At 43.9% G+C, this 24,224-nt stretch overlaps 2 protein-coding genes, 1 long non-coding RNA gene and 1 other non-coding gene across 5 annotated transcripts; 2 read left to right on the plus strand and 2 right to left on the minus strand.

The window, feature by feature from the left end:
• Positions 1–1,194: 1,194 nt before the first annotated feature.
• Positions 1,195–19,939, minus strand: LOC135377282 (condensin complex subunit 2-like). 2 transcript variants are annotated; one of them, XM_064609600.1, is made up of 17 exons: positions 19,816–19,939; positions 18,939–19,138; positions 16,666–16,756; positions 16,515–16,604; positions 15,181–15,310; positions 13,555–13,625; positions 12,880–12,945; positions 12,613–12,799; positions 10,822–10,910; positions 9,767–9,918; positions 8,097–8,224; positions 7,610–7,824; positions 5,738–5,830; positions 4,269–4,439; positions 4,039–4,143; positions 1,812–1,973; positions 1,195–1,305 (listed from the first exon to the last, which is right to left on the minus strand). In XM_064609600.1, the coding sequence occupies exons 2-17, from the start codon at positions 19,121–19,123 to the stop codon at positions 1,252–1,254; spliced, it is 1,989 nt and encodes a 662-aa protein (XP_064465670.1). In that variant the 5' UTR covers positions 19,124–19,138; positions 19,816–19,939; the 3' UTR covers positions 1,195–1,251. The 2 variants fall into 2 exon arrangements, with proteins under 2 accessions (XP_064465670.1, XP_064465671.1); XM_064609601.1 differs by lacking the exon at positions 19,816–19,939 and adding an exon at positions 19,514–19,635.
• On the plus strand, positions 2,575–2,647 carry Trnat-agu (transfer RNA threonine (anticodon AGU)). Its single transcript has one exon. It is a non-coding gene; the product is annotated as a tRNA-Thr (tRNA).
• LOC135377284 (uncharacterized) lies at positions 19,907–20,639 on the plus strand. Its single transcript, XR_010418105.1, has 2 exons — positions 19,907–20,283; positions 20,458–20,639. It is a non-coding gene; the product is annotated as an uncharacterized LOC135377284 (long non-coding RNA).
• LOC135377283 (small ribosomal subunit protein bS18m-like) lies at positions 20,640–23,972 on the minus strand. The gene is made up of 5 exons (XM_064609602.1): positions 23,691–23,972; positions 23,559–23,626; positions 23,144–23,227; positions 21,791–21,917; positions 20,640–20,788 (listed from the first exon to the last, which is right to left on the minus strand). The coding sequence occupies exons 1-5, from the start codon at positions 23,722–23,724 to the stop codon at positions 20,697–20,699; spliced, it is 405 nt and encodes a 134-aa protein (XP_064465672.1). The 5' UTR covers positions 23,725–23,972; the 3' UTR covers positions 20,640–20,696.
• Positions 23,973–24,224: the final 252 nt, after the last annotated feature.

Below are 24,224 nucleotides of genomic sequence, written 5' to 3' on the forward strand. Positions count from 1 at the left end.
GGCGACGCAGCGTTCCACGCGTTCCAGAAGTCTCTCCATATCGCGTTTGTTGAAAGGTTTACCTCTGCTTGTCGTCGTGCGTCCTTCCGTGACAGCATGGAGGCATCCGAAACTATACCAACATGCTTCCGGCGGTCTTTACGCGTCCTTCGAAGCGTGCGGATTTTGCGGATCGGATATAAACGGTTCTGTATGCTGCGGATGCGGATGCCAAAAATCTCATCCATGCAGGGCTCTAATTCCGGGTGCCACCATCTATGAGGGCTCCCGAAAATTGGCGCGACCGGATGAACCTGTCCCGAAGTTAATCCCTGATTGGCCACTTGCGCCATTCGTGGCTCTACGTCGCGAGAATGATCACGAACGACGTCACGGTGGTCGGATATGGATTAATTTTGCCCACCCGAAGGCTCACTCGCGTGTACTTGGAAGCTTGGCACACTGTATTCTGTGTCCCCCATGGAAGACCAAGCATCAAGCGCTGCCGAGTTGCTGGCGTCCTCGACCACGATCAAACCGATAACCCTGGGACACGCTACAAAACTGGTCCAGAGAGGTTTTCAGGACCTAGCGGCAGCTAAACCCACAGGGGTGACACAAGCCCGCCACCGCTGTAACTACCCTCAAGTGGGAGCTTTTTGGCGAAACTGCCATTTTGTCCTGGTCGCACGTCATAGAAAACGTCATTTTGAGGTCACGTGACCTTGTTTACGTGTCGGTTTTGCCGCTTAACCACCTATTTCCGTCGTCATAATGCCAGCGTATTTTATTTATGCGGTGCTTCTTCCGCAACATGGTAGCCCATGTCTCCTTCGCATCGGCTCAGTGAGTCTTAACGCGCGGTCGTCATCACATCTTTGGAAGTCGTCAACGGTACGAGGCGTTATGTGCAAAACTGCGCGTTTTACTGCGAGATTTTCGGATCAAAATAATTATCGCGATCGAAAGACATCCAAAACGTCACGCAGAAACAGCAACCGCATTGTCTACAAACGGTTTGTCCTCCGATCACGGGCGCTGCCATCTTTACGGTCACGTGTACCTTGGCGTTTGCTGTGATGTGGGACCAGAACCTGTCCAGGATGCATCGCGTTTGCCCAGCACGCTTTCGTCTACGGAGCAATACACTGGATGCCACCCCTGTGGCTAAACCCCACTCGATGCACTTCTGCTATACAACTGGAGCTCTATACGTAGAAAAGTAAAACATTTATTTCACTCGTAAAACATGCATGGGTAAAGCAGCAGAGATTATACATTTATTACCACGTCGGATATGTCTTCTCGACCACTGAGAGTGAAGTTCTGAAAGTGAAAGAAAAGAAGAGATCAGATGTTCGCACTGGAACAACTCCGTAGCTTTTATAATTAAAAAGTTAAGACATTGCCTTAGGAGTCTTCTAATGCCCTCCTAGGGAGTACCCTTCAGCATATGCTATATTGAAATCGATTTCATCTTGGGAAAAAGTGATAATATATTTTTAAAAAATATGGTCACATTTAGCTGGGACACCCTGTATATTTTTAAATTCCGCATTAGTACCACAGAGCAACTGTGGCTATAAGCAGCGTTAGTACATCCTGGGCCGACTTGAAGAGGAACTGTGCCGCCTGGAAAGTCTGTCGGAAAACCCGGGGAAAATCTCCGACAGTACAGCCATTGCCGAGACCCACGTCACCTCCCAATCGCGGCATGCAAAGTGACCATCTTAACCACTATGCCACTGCGTCTTAATGTAATATAGTAGGAACTATTGTTCGGTTTTCAAAGCTCAAAAAGTGGTAATTTAAACATCGACCGACAGACTTACCCTTTCTGTAGCGAGGTGTAACAAGGCAGTGAATGCAATAGGTATGGTGACACTTTCTCGGTTGATCCGATTCAAATGTGAAGGTAAGAGGTGGCAGACGGATCGAAAGGACAAGTGACAGTCTTTTGCCCCCGGTGGCTCTTCACTCTGATTCACATTCTCCTGAGGTGTTTGAGAAGAAGAACCAATGTCAATCGCAAACCACGCTTTTTGCGGCGAATTTCACGTCGGCAGTTAGCTGAATCCACGAGGCCCCCTTGGCCGTTTTGTACGTTCTGTACAGAACTGCCCCGAAGACTCAACAAGAAACATACCGACAAGAAACATATTTGAGACAGGGTCGCACGTTACAGGATCCTTTCGCTTTTCCTAGCCTCGAGTTTCTTTTTTCTTTTTTTGTGAGCAGGATCGAAGCCAGAATGAAGCTGGACCATTCTCCCATCATTTTACACGTACAAAAAGAGCTCGACGGAATTGTGACTCAATACCGATTGCTGCGACAGCACTGATGTTCTGAGGCTGGAACAACATAGAAAGGACAAATACATACAAAGCCGGCTTTGAGGCTTTGTATGTATTTGTCCTTTCTATGTTGTTCCAACCTCAGTACATCAGTTCTCTCACGTTCAACAGTTGCCACCTGCGTCGATCCCGTCGTAAGGATGTGTGTATGAGTGAGCAAAAATGTAAGAGTGAAAGGAGGATGAGTGAGGGAGAGTGGCTGGTCTGTCCCTTCAGATGACGCACCCTCGGAAGTCGCTGGGTTAGCTTAGCTCAATTGGTAGAGCCCTGGACCAGTACTCCAGAAGGTGTGGGTTCGAGTCCCACAGCTGGCTAACCTTTTCAGTGACTTTCATCTTTCACCGATTGCTGTTTTGTTTCCTGTGTGCACCGTCGTGTTGTCGGTCATTCGTTTTTTGTTACTGTATCGATCAACTCGACTGACTGCTGTATGGGGTCAGGGATGCTGCCCTTTTCTGCTTCACCTCCTAGTGGTGCTATCAAATAAACAAAAAACACATGCTCGGCCTTGTGTAGAGGAACACGCATCACAGTTCATAATAGGTACACAACTAGTATGCATCTTTGGAGCAAATAAAATGGCCACCAAATAATGGAAGCAATGTGTCGTAAAACATGCGCCACTAGGTCCCTCACAAACGCGTGTCACGACATGCTTCATTCTGGCTTCCATTCGGTACCGAATAACCGCCTTCTTTTGTCTAGATGGCACTGAAAGGTATACCAATCTAAGCTAGGTTGTGTCTCTCGTGTAAATGATTGTCACAGAAGAAGCAGCTGTCAGAGGAAGCTCCAACAATAAATGAAGGAACTGCATCGGTTAAAACTTGTGAGAGTAGTAGAAAAAAGCAGTTATATTGACATAAATAGGAAACAAACAGAAGAATGACGGTAATTTGGTGGCTTCTCAGATACATGATCAGTAGGTCAGTGTTTGTCAGTACATTTACATCAGCGTTAACTTACAAACACCATTGTGGTGCATGATGTAAAACCCCCCGAGACTAGGGAACACGAAGGGACAGACACAAACAGGAAGTCTCAAACACAGCTGAAAATTTTACTGTCACATGTCAGCAACCCATCTGTAATCCTTGGTCCGGCCTTGAACAGACTGCTCTTTCTCCCGAACTGACCCCTTTTTTTCCTCATCTGGTTGTTTCTCTTCCTCCTGTTGTGTATATATTTCTTGTATGTGAAGTAAAATTTTCAGCTGTGTTTGAGACTCGGTGTTTGTGTCTGTCCCTTCGTGTTCCCTAGTCTCGGGGGGGTTTTACATCATGCATCATCTTCACCAGCTCGCTTGCTTCCTGGCCATTTTTTCGTTGACCATTGTGGTTGCTGGCAAATAGTGCGCATTGTCCGTGAATCCCCAGTCAACTAGTCCTTCTTGATTCAAAAGTTGTACAATTCTAAACGTTTCAGTGGGAATTTGCTAGAACATTATTGAGTGGTCTTCCGTGACTCAGCTTAAGTATACAAGAACCCACACACAAGAAACCCACACCTCTGAAAATTGTCATAAACACAGATATAGGACAGACAATTTACGTGAGCGTAAATTGCGCATTCTAAAACAAATATTCTACAATACCAACTATCAACGTTGCCTAACTACTATTATACTCAAATTTTATCTCTCCACCCAAAGAAAGAAGCACAAGTGTCCATAGGAAGGAAGGCGAGAAATGTTTCCGTAAATCACCTTGTCCTCATTGTCGTGTGTGAGGACATTCCAGATGGCTTGTTTCATCTGCTTCATATCGAACCTCTTAGCAACCCGCGCGTAGTTGATCTGGATCTTTTGAATCTGTGTCCAAATGAAAGCAAACAATGAGTTCAAAAATCCGCGGGAACGGCAGTGGTCATATTAACGAGGGTTCACTAATTAAAATCCACAGTAATTAGAAGCGAATAATGTAGAGATCTCGTTACCTTGTAGGGCTGCTTAACCAAATTATCGCCTGTATAATCGTACTGCAACTTGGTGGAGTTGACAAACAGAGTGTTGTCCAAGACGGCAGCACTGGTCGGGGCGTTTCCTGCAGTAGGGCTGCCGAGACCCACATGAGTGTCGTCTGCCGGGACGTCATTATTGTCTGATTCCTGCGACAGGGTAGTCGGCATGTAAAGAACTTCGCTGACATGACAACATTCTCAAACACTCGTTTTACGTGCTTACGCTAGGCTAATTTTGAAGCATCAGCTCATGGCTGTCCACCTGCTAGAAAGAGCGGCGACGTGCAATCCCCTGACAGAACCCCCCCTACAGAATGCTGCGAGATTCTCCCTGGAACATGGGTTATGAACGCACTGCTTGGGCCACAATTTCTCAGGCAACAGGTGACCTCCTCCTCCTACTACGCTCACATCTATCTGTGACTTGTAGGAAAAATTGCGCCACATATTTGTTCCGTTAAAATATTATGCTTATGTAAGGTTACTTCTAACTGCTGCACTTGCTGCACCAGTTCAGCACTTTTGGCATTCGTTTTTCCATGTTTTCATTCTGGATGAGTTGACGGCACTTGCTGGATAGGACATTCAGCAACGGCGAGACTACACTGAGCAGATGGCAATGCGTAGAAGAGGAGGCATGGTTGTTTGCAAAAGTTTTGCTTTTGCAACAGTACATTAAAAAAAGACAAGTATTTAAACCAATGGCACGAGCACAAGGAGCAGAACCGTGGCACGAATTGCAGACGACAGGGTCTCTGTATTCGCTCATTCGTTTTGGAAGCAACCGCGGAGCACCAGTGTGTCGGAGCGGGACTTTAACAGACTCAATTTGCACTCCACCCTGAAGTTGATGAAAAGTCAGAGTGTGCTGCTGGTGGAACTTGAACCCGCACATAACACCATTGCCTACCACTGGTGTGCTACCAAGCCACTCGCTGACTTTTCATCAACTGCTGTCTTTCGGATCACTGCTTGGGTGTTGGTGAGGCTGAAATATTGTCTGTGTCTTGACGAACGGTTCTTTCGTACTCCGCAATTTATGCTGATTACGCCATTGCGGAACTTTCCAGAATTTGCGCGGCCAAATCGAATATGTTTTTGGGGTTTAGCTTTACTTTTTAGTTGTGTTTAGCTTCTTTTTAAATGAAAAAGAGAAAAATAATTTGCTGCAGCATGTTTTGCTACAACCAGTCTCAGTGTACTTTTAGTCAGTTCAACTATGCATGAGTATGATAATCACTTGAAATTCCTTGACCGTAAAAATGCTTATTTCACTCAGGCATAGGACGTCAAATGCAGTAGACTCACTCAATATATTGCCAATATATTTCGATTAATTCAAGCATATTTCAAATTTTCGCTTGGCCCACCATGTTTTCAATGCAATAACTCGAACACCACCTTCAGAAGCAGCGAGCGTCTACTGTATAAGAGGGAAATCTTACATTTGGACAGAAGTTCTCATTGTCGTTGGCATTGCCATAGTCATACGTAACCTCGCTTTCTCCTACGGTGCCTGGCTTCGACACACGCATAATCTGTACGGAAAAGGAAGTACGAGTTATAGCCAAAGCGCAGAATAATTAAAACAAACACTAAAAATGAAACTTTATTAGCTTCAAATATTGTAACGTGCCATTGTACCACCGAACCGCTGTCTGGTCCACACAGCAATCCATAGGCATGTCCACGTAGCAGATTTCTATCACCTCGCCCGAATTTTGAGCGACACAATTTATTTTTGCACTAACCCTGGAAAATTCAAATAATAAAACAGAAAAGAGGGCGCTTCCAAAAAGAAGCAACTAGCTTCTTTTATTTAATGGCTTGTCCCAGTCAAAAAACAAAAATCCCATCCACATTTTTTCCAGAGAATGCGATAAATAGAGCACGGATTTTCATGTAAATGCACGTTTTTTTCTCGATATAGTTTCGTATCTGGACCGATCAGAAGGGTTCTATGATGCATATAAATGCATGTTTTGCACGTTGTGGCATGAAAGTACGTGAAAAGTGCACATTTTTGGCATATTTTCAGGTGCAAGAGCTCACTTCCTCCCTTTTCGTGGATGGTTTGGCTGGTTTTAGGACGGTGCTGGGTCTTCTTTCGCGAAAATTCTGGACAGAATCAAATATTTTTCATGTTTTGGTGGGGTGAGGTGCGGTGTTCGGCCCGTATCCTTCACTGCGTGTATGGCCGATGGGCCGTACTTCACCTTTGTCACATTACCGTTACGAAGACAGGCGGCATTCGCATTTGAATCGGCATGGTGCAGTGCCGAATGCAAAGCCATGATGAAACAAGCCTGAGTATAGGCTACACGAAAAACACAAACATACGTGTATGTTCGTGTGTTTGTCATGTTGCCCATGCTCAGGTGTGTTTGATCATGGGTTTCAACCACCAGCTAGCCTGCGTTTACGCTATTTCATCAATCACGCAAAGAATCAGCAAAGAATTCTGTGCTGGAAGTATTCTTTGTTGTGTGGTGCAGAACGAAGGCGGCTTTATTTACCGCGTTATTTCAAATAAAATACAAACTTTTTTTAAAATAGGCATTTCGTGCATTGCTTTCGTAAGAACAATGAAAAACATATATTGAGGATTTTTACTGCATATTAAATAGATTTTCAGTGCATAGCTGCATGTATATTTCGGGAGTTTTTAGCGCATATTTATCCGCGCTCTGATAAGTATATGATGGCTCGGTACAATTGGCTAAGCAAAAAAGTTTATGTGCTAAATAATCAACCAAAAGTGGTAATAAAGGTTTGCAACACTGCCTGACTGTCCCATATGACGCATTGTAAAAAATGGCATGGATTCACCTGGCATTCTTAAAGTCATGTGACACTGTATAGGTGTAATAAAAAGTGCTCACAAGTCGACACAAGGACTTTGATTACGGTGGACACTAACGGCGGTGTGCACTTGGGGCCAGTATTTTCACCTCCGTAGTACGCAGGAAAATATGGTAATCGTCACATTCGTAGTTTTTAGAGCAACCAACAGGTGGCAATGCAATATGCTGGCACAGTGGTACTGACAAGGTGATCAACCTACACACACTGCGATTCATTTGTTGAAGGATTGAAATGTATCAAAATTCTACTCATGAAATTGCTGTTAACGACAGATCAGTCACTTAGTACAGATAGTGACTTTCAATCGTTGGTGAATCACACTCCTGTACTATCGAAAAAAAAAAAAAAACAGATGACAGAACGTTGTTGTTCCTCTTTACAGTCCTGCCACCATTTTCAAACAGGTGGCTCAGCACAATTTTTTATTGCACCAGAGAAAAAAGTTGCTATACCTTGTGTCCCTTGCACAGAAGAAGCGAACGAAAGGCTTCTGTGCTTCGATGGTCGTGTGGCAGCAACAGCTTTTCCGCTTTCCAGACAGACAGCATTCGCTTGGTCAACAGATGGGATTGCTTGCTTCGTACAAACAGCGCAGAGTTGGCCGTTTCAAAGTCAAAAGTGGAGCTTAGTTTGGTTGGCTTCCTACGTACTGCTTCTTTAGGCTTCACTGGAACATATACATAAAAGGTGCATTGTTGCGACGCTTCCTAGAAGGCAACCTGGAAAACCGGGAATTGTCGGGCAATTCGCCAAAAAGCGGCTCGAGTCAGGGAAAATCGCGGACAAGTGTTGTGACGAGGCGCAGCGAATCGCGAAGAAAAAACACAACTTTTCACGTACACCTGGAATACCGTACAGCATGATACGGTGTCTGTTTTACCGGCGAATTGTAAAATGAGCTTAGCACCAAAGAAGACATTTAGAAATTTTAAGACTCACATTTTGAAAGTGGCTTAATTCTCCAATGTGCGGGACCAGCCCAAGCAGAAAAAAACTGCTTCGTGAAATACGAGTAGTCACTCGGCACCGGAGCCAGAAACTTTGACATCTCTGCTGTGCTGCACCCCCTGGAGAGAATTTGTACAGATAATATGACACTCTTTCCTAGCTATACTTGTACAGCTAAAAGGAAAACTGAAATGAAATCAATTTGACAAATGGGCCAACATAATCGTCCTCACGTTAATGCCCACTAAAGCATCATTACCCTCTTCACGGTTCCAACTCAAATTCGGAACAAGAATTCGAGGGTCTTTCGAGGATCCACCTTTCAAGGCACGCTCATCGTTTTCCCCGGGGATGTAAAACACAGTTTATTGCCAGAACTTGAATATTTCTCAAAGAAGCTTATAAGCTACACGTATCACACGACAGAATACATGGGGACCGTGCAAGAGTGATTCATTCACAAATGTGACTGAGGACTCCCGAATATTGAACTGTTAACGAAAGCATTTTAGTGTGCTAGCAGCTTGGAATTTTATTACAACACATATAACTCCTCAAGGGACCTCGCTTCGCTTTAAAGTCTTTTACCATTGACAACATTATACAAAGAGCACAATGTGACATTGTAATATCCTCTTCTGTGGTGCATAGAAGCTTACTTTTATTATCTATTATTTGGGTTGCATGATACTGGGTAGCTCACGAAGTGCCTGGCCTAGCCACCGATTCACTGTCTATAGCCAACGGCTGTTCATGGGCACCATAAAAGTACCAATAAATAGATAAATAAATAGCCATGACATTTCATTACAAGAGACCTTCTAATGTTGCCAGTTCTATGTTCTGGTTTATCTCGCTTGTGCCCTTTTGTTTTGTTCAAGGGTGTCTTTCATGCTTCTCTTCAGTTCTACGTCAGCTTCACTAGCGGCCTCTGTTCGATCCATTGTGCCACGGTTAACCTCGAAAATGTTTCATAACCGTGTTTAACGTACATAAAAGAAAAAGATTTCAATTGAACAAATCAGTTTTTGGATTTTTTCCATAAACATGAACTTTTTTTTTACGATCCTGCTTTCATACATTGCATGCACGGGATTGGTCTATTCAAGCGAAACAATGTTGTCGTCTGCCTCTCCAGGTTGTTTTCCTTCCGTGTTCGTATTATGAGTCTTGGCGGTTCTGTGTAGCAAACTTCAACACGGATCAGCTTTGGCTTCATGATTACACTGTGCCACCTGGTCACATAGCAGAAACACAGCAGACACATAGCAGACTATGACATAGTTTTGCTCGAATATGTTGCACCAAATGTGCAACACTACATAGTTTACACACCGTGTGCAAAGTTGCAGCCAGGTAAAATGAGTGCTTTTATTTATGTGAACAAAACGTGCACGGTTTGGGTGAAACACCTGTATCCGCAGCCAATTTCTACTGAATTGTTTTTGTTTGCGCAAAAATTTTGAATTTCCTCGTTTTAGTCGTGAAGTCCTAAAAAACAAACAAACAAAAAAGGGTGCCACGACTGCTGTTATGTATTTATGAAGACAGCCACGATCGCTGTTCACAAGCTGGACTTACAACCCCTCACTTTCTCACTTGAACGCCTGGAATAACGATGCAGATATTTCTGTTTCAAACAAAGGACACAACGATCTCACGTGATAGGGCCGCACGTGGCATTATTGCAGTCAGGGTTTTCCCATGGTTGGTTATCATCTTCATCAGACACGTCCGCTACGTCTGCAGCATCATTGTTGTAGAATGATGCCTCAGGGCCGGGTTGCCTTATGCTGACATTGGTCTCTGGAAGCTAAAGAGAAGAGACAAATCCAACAGAGATGCAAGCAGCAAGAAGAAATGCAACAGAGAGGCGATAAGACTCAGACGTTACTGTAAAACGATCTTAATGTGAATCCGACAGTAAATAGAGAAATAAAAATAAATATCAGCTCCATCTGCGAGCCCCACTGGCTCGGCTAGTTACTTTTGCGTGTCCAGTGGAGAGTAGCTATTTTGAGACAGCATCTTTCTTCATATATAAAATGGCAATAGAGAGGCCAGCCGTGTATTTGCTGATGTTTTCACTGTGGCTGGTGTTTTCTCAAAGATGAAAAAAAAAAAAAAAAAAAAAAAAAAAAAAACGAAAATGCACGATATAGCGGACTGGCCCACTACAATTTATACGTGGGGCCTTGTGTTTTCCGAGTTTCATGTTTTTGAAAATGTGTGTGGGAGAGGGGGGTAAAAACAGACTTTAACCCTAAAACACAAGGCCCTATTACGCCATAAATAACAGGCGGCCTCATGTTGCGATGCCTCAATAATTATGGAAACTGCGTAGAAATGGAGGACGAATGGAGACTAAAAATGGAAAATAAAATACTTTTTCTTTTTGTTTCAAAGAAAATCCGGGGGTTCTCAAACTGTGTAGGGTCAAAGAACCTCTATCCATTTTTTGGGGTATGACACAGCGGGCAAAAATTTGCTAAATTTGTAATTAGTTGTGAAATCTGGTTTAGCCGATATGAGGTAATTGATATCAGGTGGAGTCTCTTTTCACTGGAGAAAATCGGACACTTATTCCATCCAAAATTAAGATCCTTTTTTTAATTACATCGAGCGTCGATAAGAGTAGATTATATGGTCTCTTGCTAAGTATGAAACACACTGCTAAATGCTCGCAACACTGTACAAACAGAAGGGACTGACTTACCGGGCTCTCGTCACTATCCTCGTACATGCTCAGCTCGCTCATGCTGGGACAGAGTGTTAGTTTCCTAGATGCCACACGTTTTAAGGTTCCTGAAAATTAAACTTTTACATATTTGGATATTTCGTGACAGTGTGACATCTTCAGGGCATGTCCTTTCGAAGTCACAGTTTTATAAAGCGTGGTGTTGTTAGACAACTTGAAAAATAATTCGGCATTCAAATGTCGCCCCCTAAATTACGGGAAAATAAAAACTAAAAAGACACAAGGTCCATTCTTTTTGCCTGCACTGCCTGCGCCTCCTGAACTAGTTCAAGGAGTGCAACCCCCCTTGCATTCCTTTTCGTCATAGACCTTGCATGTACTTAAGAACTGGTGCAGTATTTTTTTTTTTTTTTTCTAAAAGAATGGCCCTACAATCTCTTCAGAGGTTGATTACTTCCCCTGGTAATGATGTAAATAATAGAACAAAGCCCTAAAATGGAGTGCCCCCATACAGCTTGTCCACCAGATTGCAGCAACTTACATAACACTAACAACTGTATTTAAATGTTACGTTTTTGCTTGCACGCCCCTAAAACTTGACAATTTAACTTCCGGCCTTTGCAACGTCCGCTCATACTGCACATAACACGCTCAATGTTACGCGCACAAGTTTTAGCATGTTGTCGGAAATCTTTTACGTGGGACAGAAGGAACAATGTGAAAATGCTGAATAGAAATTTCACACACAAAAATTTCTTCTACCTGGCTTCGAATTCTTCCCTCGTAGTATCCAGATGGCACAATCAATTTATGCGAGGGATAATAGCACAATACACAAGGGCCAGTCTACGGTCAACCCCGCAAGTAACAGTGCCTCCAACAATTTTTCTCACTAGAACTTGCCGTGAATCCGAAGAGAGACTGCCCAAAAATGCAAAAATATTTTCCGTACGGGGGAGAAGATTTTAACAGCATTTGGCCGTTCTGTCCAACACAGGTGAGTGGAGATCTAAAAAGTAGGGCTATATCGAGAATGTTAAAGGTACCGTAAAAAAGCCGTAGAGCTGCAATCTGAGAAAATGACTATCCTTGCGTTTGCAGACCAAAAGCGAGGGAGGCTCCGCCTCCTGGATGCCGGCCAATAGGGGGACGCGGAGGGCAGGCACTTCCCAAGCCTCTTTTTAGCCAAGTTTAGTGTGTCGCAAGGCTTCTGTCATGGCGCCGTCCGTTAACGTGCGACACCCACTTGGCCTCGTTCCCATGTTGACGGACGGCGAAGCCGTTGGTTAGATTGGTGCGCCGTGGCAGAAGCCTTGCGACACGAGAAACAATGGTAACGCTGCTCCATCTCTTAGGCGAGAGCAGAGGCTTGGGAAGTGCCTGCCCTCCGCATCCTCCTATTGGCTAGCGTCCAGGAGGCAGAGCCTCCTTCGCGCTTGGTCAGCAAACGCAAGGATAGTCGGCACAAAACTACATTGCATGCGCATAACACTGCGTCTAAAACAAAAGAAGTCGGCTACATAGCCGTCAGGAGCAGCAAGCCAGTCGGGTAAATAGATCACTGTTGCTCGGGGTATTAGTTCCCACCAGGCGTTTTATTGCAATTTTACTAGCAAATTAAAAATACGTATTTAGCGTTCCCTATCATATCTGTATAACTCGCTGTGTTGAGTTTCCAAGCAACAATGGCAACGTAATCTGCTGCTTCAAGGTACCTTCAAATGAATTCACCCGGGAAAGGCAATTTATTTAAAATGGGACAATTCGTACGGTGGTGAATTAAGGGGGGGAATCCTAATTGTCACTCACGGAAGATTTCATCCGTGAGCTCCGTGGTTGCATTTTGATCCTCCTTCAAGTCCGAAACAGTGGGGACAAAACCCGGACCAAACATGAGTCGGCCAAAGTCATCCAGCGTCCGAACGTGGTTTAGAAACAGACCAGCCGTTGTGGACTCTTCATGATTCTCCGAAATCTTCTCCAGCAGTGGATCTCTCTGGAATCACATTTTTCTATTAAAATGATTATACAAACACAAGTTCCCCTCCCATACAAAATTCAGAGAAGGGTACGTACATATTTCATGACCTCGATGTCATCAATGGTGATGCTCTTAACATTGTGAACAATTGTGTTGCCACCCTGTGCAAAGAATATTATCCCAAAATTTATTCATGTAGACTACACATCAGGTAAAAGTTGTCAAGGCAGCAGCGGGAATCGTCAACATTTCAATTGCTCATGTTCTTTGGCACCTTGGGGCTTGCGTTGTGTTTGTCTGTTGTGTCTCAGAACAGTTACTTTTGAGATTTTTAAACATACTTTTTACCCTGGTCTGCCACGCAGGTGCTTCATTAATTGCATAAAGTAAACACTGGAAATCCAGAAGGATAATTGGGCATGATGCAGTTGGATAAACACGATTCAATGAAATGAGCTGGCAGAAGAGATATATATTTACAGTTCTTAAAGGAGCAGTGCAACACTCGGTGCATAAATTTTTAGACATCTATTGTTCCGACACAGGCACAATGACCATAGCAGACCTGCCTTTGACCAGAACGTTTTAGCACTTGCAATGAATTGTGGCATATAGTACATACAAACACCCCCAAAACAAGGTTTCTTCCCCAGTGGGTGAAAAGTCACTTCTCCTTTCACCAAGTCCTGTCATCCAGTGCCATTACCCCGCTAACCCAGACTGCCAATGGGTTCACTCAATTTGTGGCCAGAAAGGAAAACGAATGGTACCTTGGTCTTCTTCGTTTTACGCATTTTTTCGGGACCTGTCTCTTCCCCGTTGCCTCCTTCCACTGGAGGCTCTGGAAGCGAGAAGTAAGGGAGGGATCAGTGTTACAATTGCACGACCATGCCTCAGTTGTGAGTGAACAACGTGCATCTCCAAATACATATAATGTAAACCCAAGTGAAATGCAAATTTTTCTCACAGGAGAAAGCCAACAGCTGTGTGTGCACAACAGACGCACACCAACACCTCTCCATATTGAGGATAAAAGCGCTAAAAAGACGTCTGAACACACGGACGGCGAAGTCCATGTGTTTATCCTCAGTATGATGTACTGCCAACAGGCCCAATGGGACAGTTCTGGGAGTGTTCTCCAATAGCCTTATCGTATTTACTGATAGCAGGGGCTTTGACGCCCCAGTGTGCTCATCACATGATGTGGGCGAGAGGGTAAAAAGGGGAGCACATTCCAGAATGGGCATTACGAATGATGACATTACACACATGTGAGAGGGAAGGAGCACACAGGAGCTCCCAGAGGAAGATTGCTTCCAATTCCTTGACCAATATACTACCGTCATTTCACGCGTATAAGCTGCACCGCAGATAAGCCGCAGGACCGGTTTTTCGGAATGTTTTGAAAATTTTTAGGCAGATAAGCCGCGGGCAATACCACCTGACTAATTTGTGGGACAAAGGAGACCACAGAGAAGGCCGTAAACCCTGTGGTCCATACTCCGGGGTCGGCATGGTGTACAACAAAGGAGGTCAGTTCTAGTGTTCAACCAAGATTGGATTGTGCCCTCGTTGTGTGTTTTTCATGGATCCACGGGTCAGTGGTGTTCCAGAAGACAAGAACCACTGTCACCACTTTCATTAAAGCTGCTTGAGGGAAGGCACCAGGAAGGTCAGTCTACTCAAATGTGAATGCGCCACTGTTACGCATTGTTCTTGCATTGGCAGGGCGCTGCAGTTCCAGAGACAATGTCAGCACTTTAAAGCCAGCGTATGGGGGAAATACCAGGGAAAAATAGTCATTAGATAAGCCGCAGAGCGCCCGTGAGAACAAAAATTGTGCATAAGCTGTGGCTCATACGCGTCAAGTTACTACCCACAGGCTCTGTTGGGAACGGAAAAAGTCCTGCTACCCTTCCTTCGTTCACATTTCAAGACTGCTAAAAAAGTGGTACAGGTAGCTCTGAAACTGACTGTCAACTGGACTGTCAGGGACACTGCTGTGCACGCATGAAATTAGATTTATGACGGGAGATTTACGACCCATCTTTTTTTTTTGTTAGAGGTGAGGCTGCCCTACTTTTGAGCCACTGCGCTTGCTGTATTGGCCAATTGCTACTCGCGTCAACATTACTGCGGCGTGGATGCTCAACCACACTCCACACTCAGCCGATCAGCACTCGCGATTCGTTGCATATCGTCGTGGCACTTGAGTCGCGATTTTCCCCAATTTGAGCCGCTTTTTCGGCAACTTCCCTGGTAACCCCCTGACTTTTCCAGTCGCATCAAAGTTCCCTGACAATTCCTGGTTTTCCAGTTTGGTAAGCACCCTGTTAACGAGAGACTACTGCGGATAAGAAGCCTCAAACCTATTTGGTAAATAAATAAAGGTACACCTTCTTCCGAGCGCTTCTTCTTTTTTGACGTAATTCCCAGTTCCCCGGCAATCTGCAAGGTCTCGCTGTGAATCCTGTCCACACGGTAGGCATAGATCTTGGTGCCAGCATCCAGGGTACAACTAGCAGCCTATAATGAAAACATACGTTAAAGCAAGCTGAAAACACTATTTCCACTTCATTAATTCGTAGCGTAAAGAGGTTTCTAATCCATTGCTGCGAACAAATCAACTGCAGTCAAGTTAGTGCGGCATAGCTATAAAGAGGCCAACGAGGAAGGGCAACTACAAGCGGGGGAAGGGGACGTTACCGAACTGTAACCGAAACTGAGACAACTATGGGTCAGGAATGGAGGTAGTAATGGAAACGAAGAATATTCCATTACCTTTCCCTGCAGCTATCAGCTTTTGAGAAGTATGACGTCGTATCTGATGCATCTATCAAGACTGCTCTTCCGAAGTTGATTTCAGTCTCCTCCCCACAGCTGCCTTGCAATGTGGGGCGGAGACAAGTGCTCTTGCTAGGTGACATTCGGATGACAAATGACACTGAATTCGAAACCATCGAGTTTTCTTTCGTAATGTTCACTGACAGCATTTAGATTTTGCTCGTCGAGCTGTTGACTGATGCTGATTCGTATTATGAAATAAAATAAATATGCCGAATATAATGCATTGGCGAGCCAAAATTTGCACAAATGTGGACCTGCCCTGTAGGATGCATGTAGAAAAATAGGTATTATGCAGTGCACTCTTTGAAGGAAAACCACAACGTGAATTAGAGCACTGCGGGGGGGCCGGGTGGGCCCGAAAACCTGCCCGGTGGGCTCAGTTAGGGTCTCACAATCGTTTTGACTCCGGGTATGCGCTGGGCTCGTGGCTAGTCTGATAATTACCGGGCCTGAGTCGGGCTTTTGTCGGCCATTCTTTTTCGCACGGTTTGTTTACTTCTTGGATCGAGAAACAGTGATGCTCTTGTATCGAAAATTTGTATCTTCCAGATTCAGACCTATGAAGAAATACGATGAAATCACACAAAACGAAAAAGCACACTTTCCTTAATGGCGTTACTCGTAATACCCAACTTTCTCGAACTGTCGGGGCATCGCTGACAGTTCGAAATTAACTCTAGAAGGCACATTAAGAGAAGCGATAGTTGGTCACCAAATTGCTGCCTGGCCACTTGCGTTGAATATTGTGCGCTACAACGGTAGCGCAATTTATCGGCAGATAATTTTTATTGGCTATTCTATTTTAGTAGGCATAATGATACGTATCCGATTTCGTTTCTCGAGGATCGGAAACCCTTCTCTGGAAGACCGAAAGAAGTATCACCTGAAAATTTGTTGTACCGTCCTCGTTGCGCAACATCTTGTGCATGTAGTCTATGAGGTGCAGACTGAACGCATTTTTAGTCGTTATTTTCTGTAAGAAAGAACGCAAGAGTTTGAGTTCTCCGAACGAAGAAAGCGACGCACCTGCTCACATTTTCGGTCGAGAGCCGGATGCAGTTTGCGTAGTGCTCAGCCAGCTGAACATTGGAGAGTCCTGCGGGGGCAATTCCCATGGATTTCCGCCTGCAAACCGCACTCCGTGTCAACTAATGCCATTTCAACGCAGGGTAACATTGTACGAATGTTCCATTGTGAACAATACGAGGCACGTGCGAAAAAATCCCCACACGTACGTATATTCCGAGCTTTAAAAAAATCGTGCAAACGAACCAAAGGTAACCGTACTCGATAGTAGCTGCGCTCTTTTACTTGAATCCATATATAATTACGGTTCCTGAATCTATACGCTACCTGTATCCTAAGAACAAGGCAGATGCAGGGGATTTGGTCGAGGCTCAGCGGTCCTGCGTAACCCGGATACGGCGACTCATACAAGGGTCACTAAACCAGCTTCGCTTCAGAGTAGTGACACCGAGTTCCAAGGGCAAGCAGGTGCCATGTTGTTGCCGCACCACGCTAGCGTCGTGATGTCATCTATCGTTAGGGCCTGACTTTTTAGGGTTAAACCCGTATCCGCCCGATATTTACCTCCCGAACGAAATCTGTAAAATTCGGGTTTAACCCAAATCTACCCGAAAACATCCGGGTCGCGTGGCACACTCATAAGCGTGCATTAAAATAAAGTTTGATAACATTGCTAAACATTACTTTCATGTTAAGACAAATTGTTATTAAACGAAAAAAAAAAAATCACCCGAATACACCCGAATTCCTGACGACAGAATATGCCGTAACGGGATTTAACCCGAATACACCCGAATTCCTGACGACAGAATATGCCGTAACAGGATTTAACCCGAATTTTCAAATGAAAAATATCACCCGATATTTACCCCCCGAATTTGGCCAAAAATAAAACCCGAAAAAGTCAGGCCCTATCTATCGTGCGTGCGTGCGTGAAATGTTGCTCTCTGTTGCAAGTAGCTCACCAAGGTTGACAGCCTCGAGCTCACCTTGACACACTCGGGACGCTCTTATCACACACGCTTCCCACGGGGAGCATTATGTTAGCCGTCTTTGACCCTCATCTGGGGATGGTGCTGGTGTGGTGCGGAAACAAGATGGCGATCCTGTTCCCCGTTGAAACTCAGTGTCAATACCCTGAAGCCAAGCTCATTCAGCGCATCTAACTTGTACTACAGCAAAACTTAGTTAAATGAGCAACTCAAAGATATGCCCCTGCTGCGTTAAAGACAGCTCCCACAATGTGTTGAAATTCAATATCGTGTGAATGATAATTCGCTTCACTCGTTGAAAAGAAAACTATACCCCAGCTGAACCAGAAACTGAATGATAGCTCTCAAATATAGCTGAAAAGTAGTTCATTGAGATTCAACAGCAAAGTCTCCATAAAATCTACGTAACAAAAGGTGACCTTAACGTGACTGTTAACAAAAATATAGTATCGTATAAGTAGCCTTCAATAAATCCTTACTTGACATACACTATACTACCACTGCAGAAATGACTTAGGTAGCTGGCACATAAATGTGCGTACGTACGTGATATCGTGAAAAGGAGTCGGATCAAAAACCTCGATATCATTGCAGTAACAGGATATTTGAAATTGACAATTTTGTGGTTATTTTATTCAGTCAACTAGAAACATTTATAAGGCCAATAAATACGAAATAAATAAATAGCAGATATTACAAATGAAACTGAAAATAGACAACGTGAAACTAGGGACGACAAGAAAAACTTAGCTGAAAAGTTTACAGGAAGTGGGTCAGAAAGGGGAAAGCCTTCCCTAAAGCTGGACCGACGCTCAAATATTCGCGCGAGAATTATTCAAATTGTGCGAGTACATAATTGCCCTGAATTGATGAACTCTTTTAAGTTTAGCATGTTAGCAGCACACAAAGGGGTCAAGCATGCTAAGCTCAGGTCAAGTATATCGAGCCACTTTTTAACTCAAGAATATTGTTAAACTTTCTAGCCACTGCCATCAGGTTATGAGAGATATTTATTTACGTCGATACCTCAAATGCTCGCATAGGGGCAATACATTGTGAGCAAACTACTTTGCACCCGACATACGCGTGTTTTCGTTATTCATCTATGCTACCCTCATGCTTGCTCTTTAGCCTGTCTTTAAATAACAAATAGGTTTCATTTTGAACAGCAAAAAAAATAGTAATGGCGTAACTTTGGTCCCTTTTGTTATTCGTGAGTGGTACTCTCTTTCTCGTTCCACCTAACTTCTGACGATGAGAAAAAAAGGGTATCCTCGAAAGTTGTTTACATGCTTGCTGGAGTCCCCGGAGACTCAAGGTGCCTGGATTGCAACTCCAGCAGCAATTCTTGCTGCCTCCGTTGCCTCTCGGCCTCATCATCATTGGCATGTTGCAAGAGTCCGCCATCCTGGGAAGCATTCTCCTGCTGGTCAAATGAGTGACGACTTCGCGTTGGCGTCGATTCGTTCGTCATCGCAGCATCTATGGGCTGCATTGGAGAATAAGGTTATTGAGAAATTGCGCTTTTTTTGTTGCCAGTTTGGCCACAAAATTTATCCTTTAAGTATAGAAATGCTGTTACAGGACGACTTTGTTAACTTTCTTAAGGCAAGATGAACCAGTTTGCATGCATATGATGTGCAAAACTTTTTTTTTTAACGCTAAATATGAATAACGCAACTGCTGTTAGGATTTGTGCTACATGCTGAAACATCATCTCATCCTTTCTCCTTTTTTTGCCAGGGAGGGCGGTTATTGGTTCTTTTACGAGGATTACGTGACAAGCGATTGACTTCTTCGTCCGCTCCGCTCCGCAATCGCCCCCATCATAAAGTTCAGTCGATGGAAATACAACGTGATTTACCTTAGAAAGCTTGGTTAGCTGGTTTGGACGGTGTATTGCAACGAAAACGCAGGGCAGCAGAGAACAAGCTCGTCCTGTGCTGCCGTGTGTCCTTTCGCTCGTTTCCTCGCTATGAAGCGAGATTTACCTTGTCAGTGGGAACGAACTAAGGGGTTTAACTACTACGACAATTCATCTGCAACAACAGTTTTGATGACCGAGATTCTCGCAGTAATCCTGCGATCGTGATATCGTCGACAGACTGAAGGCAATACAGATGTTTCTCATGGCTGAATGCCCGTTTTCCTAGATATCTAACTTACCTGAGAGATTATAGCTTTAGAGTTATAACGGTTATAATATCACTTTGTGACTTTGTGACAGAGGAAAATCGCGCGCTTTCATCAGGCCTGTTCGGCTTGTTGGCGAGAAAAAGAAACTATTAAACCGACACGAATGTCGCGACACCTACAATAAGATATCCGAAACGTACGATGACCAGCGTTACTAAAAAAAATGCATCAGTCACACTTCCAGAGTATCCATTTTTACTACCAAATTTAAATTGCGAGTTTTTATGGACCCATCACAATTTGTTGCATAACAAACAAACCGACAGAGCAACCAACAAGTAGCAGACTAGCAGACGTACGGCCATCATGCATTCAACGAATTCAAATCCATCCGGAAGTGCCGATCTGAATAAAATGATACTCAATACAAAGGCAAGTGTCCTGGAAAAAGAAGAAAGACTTAGGAAGCTACACATGGTTGTAGTATACCGAGAAAAGGCAAGTATTTATTGCCAAACTCCCTCGAGGCTTCGTGAGAAAGGCCAGAGCTTTGGCAAACGATGGACATTTTATCCCTTGAGTTGACCATTTTTTAGTCATTTGATACCCATTTGGCATCACCAGTTTCACATCTTTCTTCGTAAACAAATATCTGGTTCATCCTTCTCACAGAACGCCCCACTGGATAGCCTGATAACTCGGTGGAGAACAGCAGTGCAAGAGGCGTTGGTCCAACTCCGCGACAGATTACCCGAACCCAAACCAACCTATTCGCAGATCCTGGACGGCTTGCAGATATCGCATTCTACTGTAGGCTACAGTAAAGATGATGATAGTTTTATCTAGCTTGAGAATATGCTACCAAGGTACCTTTTTATTGTGACTTTCGATACAATTTTTACATACGGCTATTAGTGTGGGTTTGGCCGGCTCGGACGGAATGGGTCGAAGAGTCGAGGATCCCGGAGATATTCCGGTATCTTGTGGTAGTTCGGTATCATTCCTGTGGAGAAACTGGTCATAAATTACGAGGGCATTGGTTGTGATTTTCTATTGCTGCTTCAGTCAAAGAGTTGGAGATTCGCTTCGACTATGGTTTTGGACGAGACAGCTTTCACAAATACATTAATTGTACAAGAGAGAAACTGATGTTCTGAGGCTGGAACAAACATAGAAGGGACAGATACAAACAAGGCCTCAAATTGCCTAAGAAATCAACGATGAAAGCTCAATTGGTAGAGCCCTGGACCGGTAATCCAGAAGATGTGGGTTCGATCCTTACAGCTGGCGAACCCTTTCAGTCACTTTCATCTTTCATACATTAATTGTGTTTCGATATGACATGGGATTTTCATATGACAGAGAGCTGTTTCGACATTTGTGTAGGTTCATTAACATTAGATCAGGGATGGTAGTATTTAAAATACATGTTGCCCTAGCTAGGAAGATAAAAAAAAAAAACAAAAAAAAAAACAAGCAGTTTTAAAGTATTGGTTTAAGGGCTGAAGTGTCAATGGAGTGGTTTCCTAACGACGTCTCAGCCGCTCTCTCAGTGCTCCTGTGTACAGCAGCCCATGACGAAAGCAGTTACGCTGTCCCATGCGTGGATACGCTTTTTTCTCGCCTAAGAACAAAGCCTATCAAAACCACTTTCCACGCGGTATATTCTTTAACAAAAATAATTTCGCAGGTTTCTTCTTCAACTCTTGTTTTAGTATAAATCCACTATAAAACTGCAGAACACAAAGGGTTTTTTAACACTAGGTCCATTATTTTCGAAAGAAAAGTGCTGCACCAGTTCTTAGGTACCCATGAGGTCTATGAGAGGAAGAACACGAAATGGTTGCACTCCTTGCAGGCAAAAAAAATGAACCTACTAATTATGGAGAAGGTTACTGGAGGACATACTCCCCTCAGGGATCATTGGAGCACGTTTATTGGCGGCTCTATGGAAGGTGCACAGCACCAAAAAGGAGGCCGGACGTAGATCCGAAAATATTCTTACCGACGCGTTTAGCCGTGAGCACTGCTCGTGTGACGTTCAATTGCTGCTGCTCGCAAAGTCCAGTGATGTGTTTCGGGTACAACAGGCCCGTGTACGGAGACACAAATTGGCTCAAGAGCTTCAGGTTCTGGAAAAGTTGTCAAGCGATAGCCATAGGCAAAAGGCTCTGTGTCAAGTTTTTAGCACCAAAGTGAAATGAGAAAAATAGTTTCACTTCCTATAAATGCTGATATAGAACTGCTCTAGCTATGGGCAAATATTTTTCCAAACTTGAAATCCATCAAAATACCTCAATTTACCAATTTAGTACAGTCAAACTCCTTTATAGCGAACACCTTTTTAACGAAAATACCTTTACTGCGAATTTCTTTTGCTGTCCCCCGAGTTTTGTTGTAAAGGAGTTTGACTGTACTAAATTTAGCTAATTTACTAATTGTAGTAAGTTACTAGTTATGTACTCTCCCTCAGACAGTCCCTTTAAAGTCTCGTTTCCTTTTACTACTTCTTGCTGACGAGAAGATATTTGAAAATCAATCGAGTTGTCACCACTATTCAGAAACAATGTTTCCAAAGCCTCGATACCGCATTCGTGACTGGAAGTCAACTTCCTGTGATAAGTAAAATTGGGAGATTTCTAGAAAGATAATAGGTGGGCATCAAGAAAAAGCATTTTCTCAACAGCTTCGCAAGTCTGGGTATAATATCTGCTATTCTGCAGCAAGGCTGATAAAATAGTTTTGGGAAGTAACTCTGCTACAACTAGTCATGTAGAGAGCAAACTATTTACATTTTCTCTGACCAGTTTTCATGGCTCAGTTCCCAAGGAGGAGACTATTTTGAGACTTTCACGGGACTTAATTATTATACCAAAGTTTTTCCTTAGAGTTTTTCCAAAATAAAATCGATCGACTACTACACACGTGGTCCTCCTTATGTATGTAGTAACACCCGTACAGATTGCCCTCGAGGGCCATTATAAGTAAATAATCTAGTGAGAAAAGCTTTAAAAAATGGGTCGTGTTCAGGAAGATCTCTTTCATCAACAGCCCCTTCAAGGCCCTAAATAATTTTCCTGTCAAAAACTACTAGCATATTACATACAGGCAGAGAATTTTATTTTTCATCTACTTGCGATCACTAAGGATCTTTCAACAGCCCCGCAGAACACCTGGTGTCCTATACTAGTATTCTAGTTGAGCACTTTCGACGTTCTCTTTGCTCAGAATTAGGAATAAAAGTTGCTGAACTTTATTTGATGCTTTTGCGTAAACCTGTTACTATTTCTGCAGAATAACAATTCAAATTTCTTCATTTTGAGGCAACACTAGATAAAGATAGTTGAGAAAGATCCACCTTGTAATCAACTTTGACATTCAACTTGCACAAAATGCATTTCTTCTTCTCCTTCGTATAAGGATTCTGCATATCAAACTCGGGCTGCAAAAACACAAGAGTAAAATACAGAGTACATAAAGGAGAATTAGCCGAGGCAGGCCACGGATATGGACGACACAAACACATAAGCCTCAAATGCTCATGAAAAAGGTGCTGCAAATTACAGTTGTGCAAGCGGACTGGTAGACACTTCCTTGAACCTGAGGAATACAGGAACGACAAACTGGACCAAGTATGCTTCACACCGGTAATTCAGAGCAAAATAAACTAAATAAGATTTTCAAGAGCTGCGAAACTGTCAAGACTCTGATGCAGAATTATTGCAGGGAGGAGATCAAGCGAACGCCTTTCGAATAATTCGTGTCTTCTATACCATGTCCTCGTCCAGCATGTCCTCCTGTGCTGCCTTTGCAGATGTGCTGTAAACGCGATTTCGAGCAGCTGGAATTAAAGGAATCAAAACTGGTAACCAATACAGGAACCAAAGCAATCGTTCCCAACCTACCTGGAATCAAACGAGTCATGAAAGCTGCGAGCATTTTAACGTGCAGTGTGTGCAAAGACAATTAGCCGCCAAGCAGGGTGAGAGGCTGTTTAATGAGATCCTCTTCTCGTGCTCTAGTCCGGTTGCACTCCACTACCACGAGAAAAGATAGCAAAAGTTAGTTATTCTAGATTCCACCACAGGAAACGCGTCCGGCCAAAGACTACAACCAAGGAGCCGAAACGCCGAAACTCGCGAGTTCCTTTGCGGACTAAAGTGAGGTTGGATGGATATGGATACTGTGGCTGTTCGCTTGGAGCGGGCGGTAGCTTGCGCCACCTAGTCTAGCCGCTGCGAGCTTTTCGCGTCATGGAACGTCAATTTTTTTACGTTGAAGCGCGAGTTCTCTGACGTCACCAGCGCATTGGCTCCTGCGGCCGCTCCTCCGATACAAAAGGGATGAAGCGAGCCTGAACCTGAACCTGAACCTGATATGCGAGCGCTCAACGGCGTGCCCTTTCTTTCACCATCACCATCACCACCACCGAGCGCTCA

The sequence above is a fragment of the Ornithodoros turicata genome, chromosome 1 (genome assembly GCF_037126465.1).
Source record: "Ornithodoros turicata isolate Travis chromosome 1, ASM3712646v1, whole genome shotgun sequence".
NCBI classification, from domain to species: Eukaryota; Metazoa; Arthropoda; class Arachnida; order Ixodida; family Argasidae; genus Ornithodoros; species Ornithodoros turicata.

Coding starts and splice junctions, on each gene's coding strand:
- LOC135377282 (XM_064609600.1), bottom strand. CDS start 19,123: ATGACGAACGAATCGACGCCAACGCGAAGTCGTCACTCATTTGACCAG. Junction 10,911..12,612: donor GCTCACGGATGAAATCTTCC/GTGAGTGACAAT, acceptor TTTAATTTTCAG/GAACCTTAAAACGTGTGGCA. Junction 9,919..10,821: donor AGGATAGTGACGAGAGCCCG/GTAAGTCAGTCC, acceptor TCTTCTCTTTAG/CTTCCAGAGACCAATGTCAG.
- LOC135377283 (XM_064609602.1), bottom strand. CDS start 23,724: ATGCTCGCAGCTTTCATGACTCGTTTGATTCCAG. Junction 23,627..23,690: donor CATGACTCGTTTGATTCCAG/GTAGGTTGGGAA, acceptor CTTTAATTCCAG/CTGCTCGAAATCGCGTTTAC. Junction 20,789..21,790: donor GCTCACGGCTAAACGCGTCG/GTAAGAATATTT, acceptor GTTTCTCCACAG/GAATGATACCGAACTACCAC.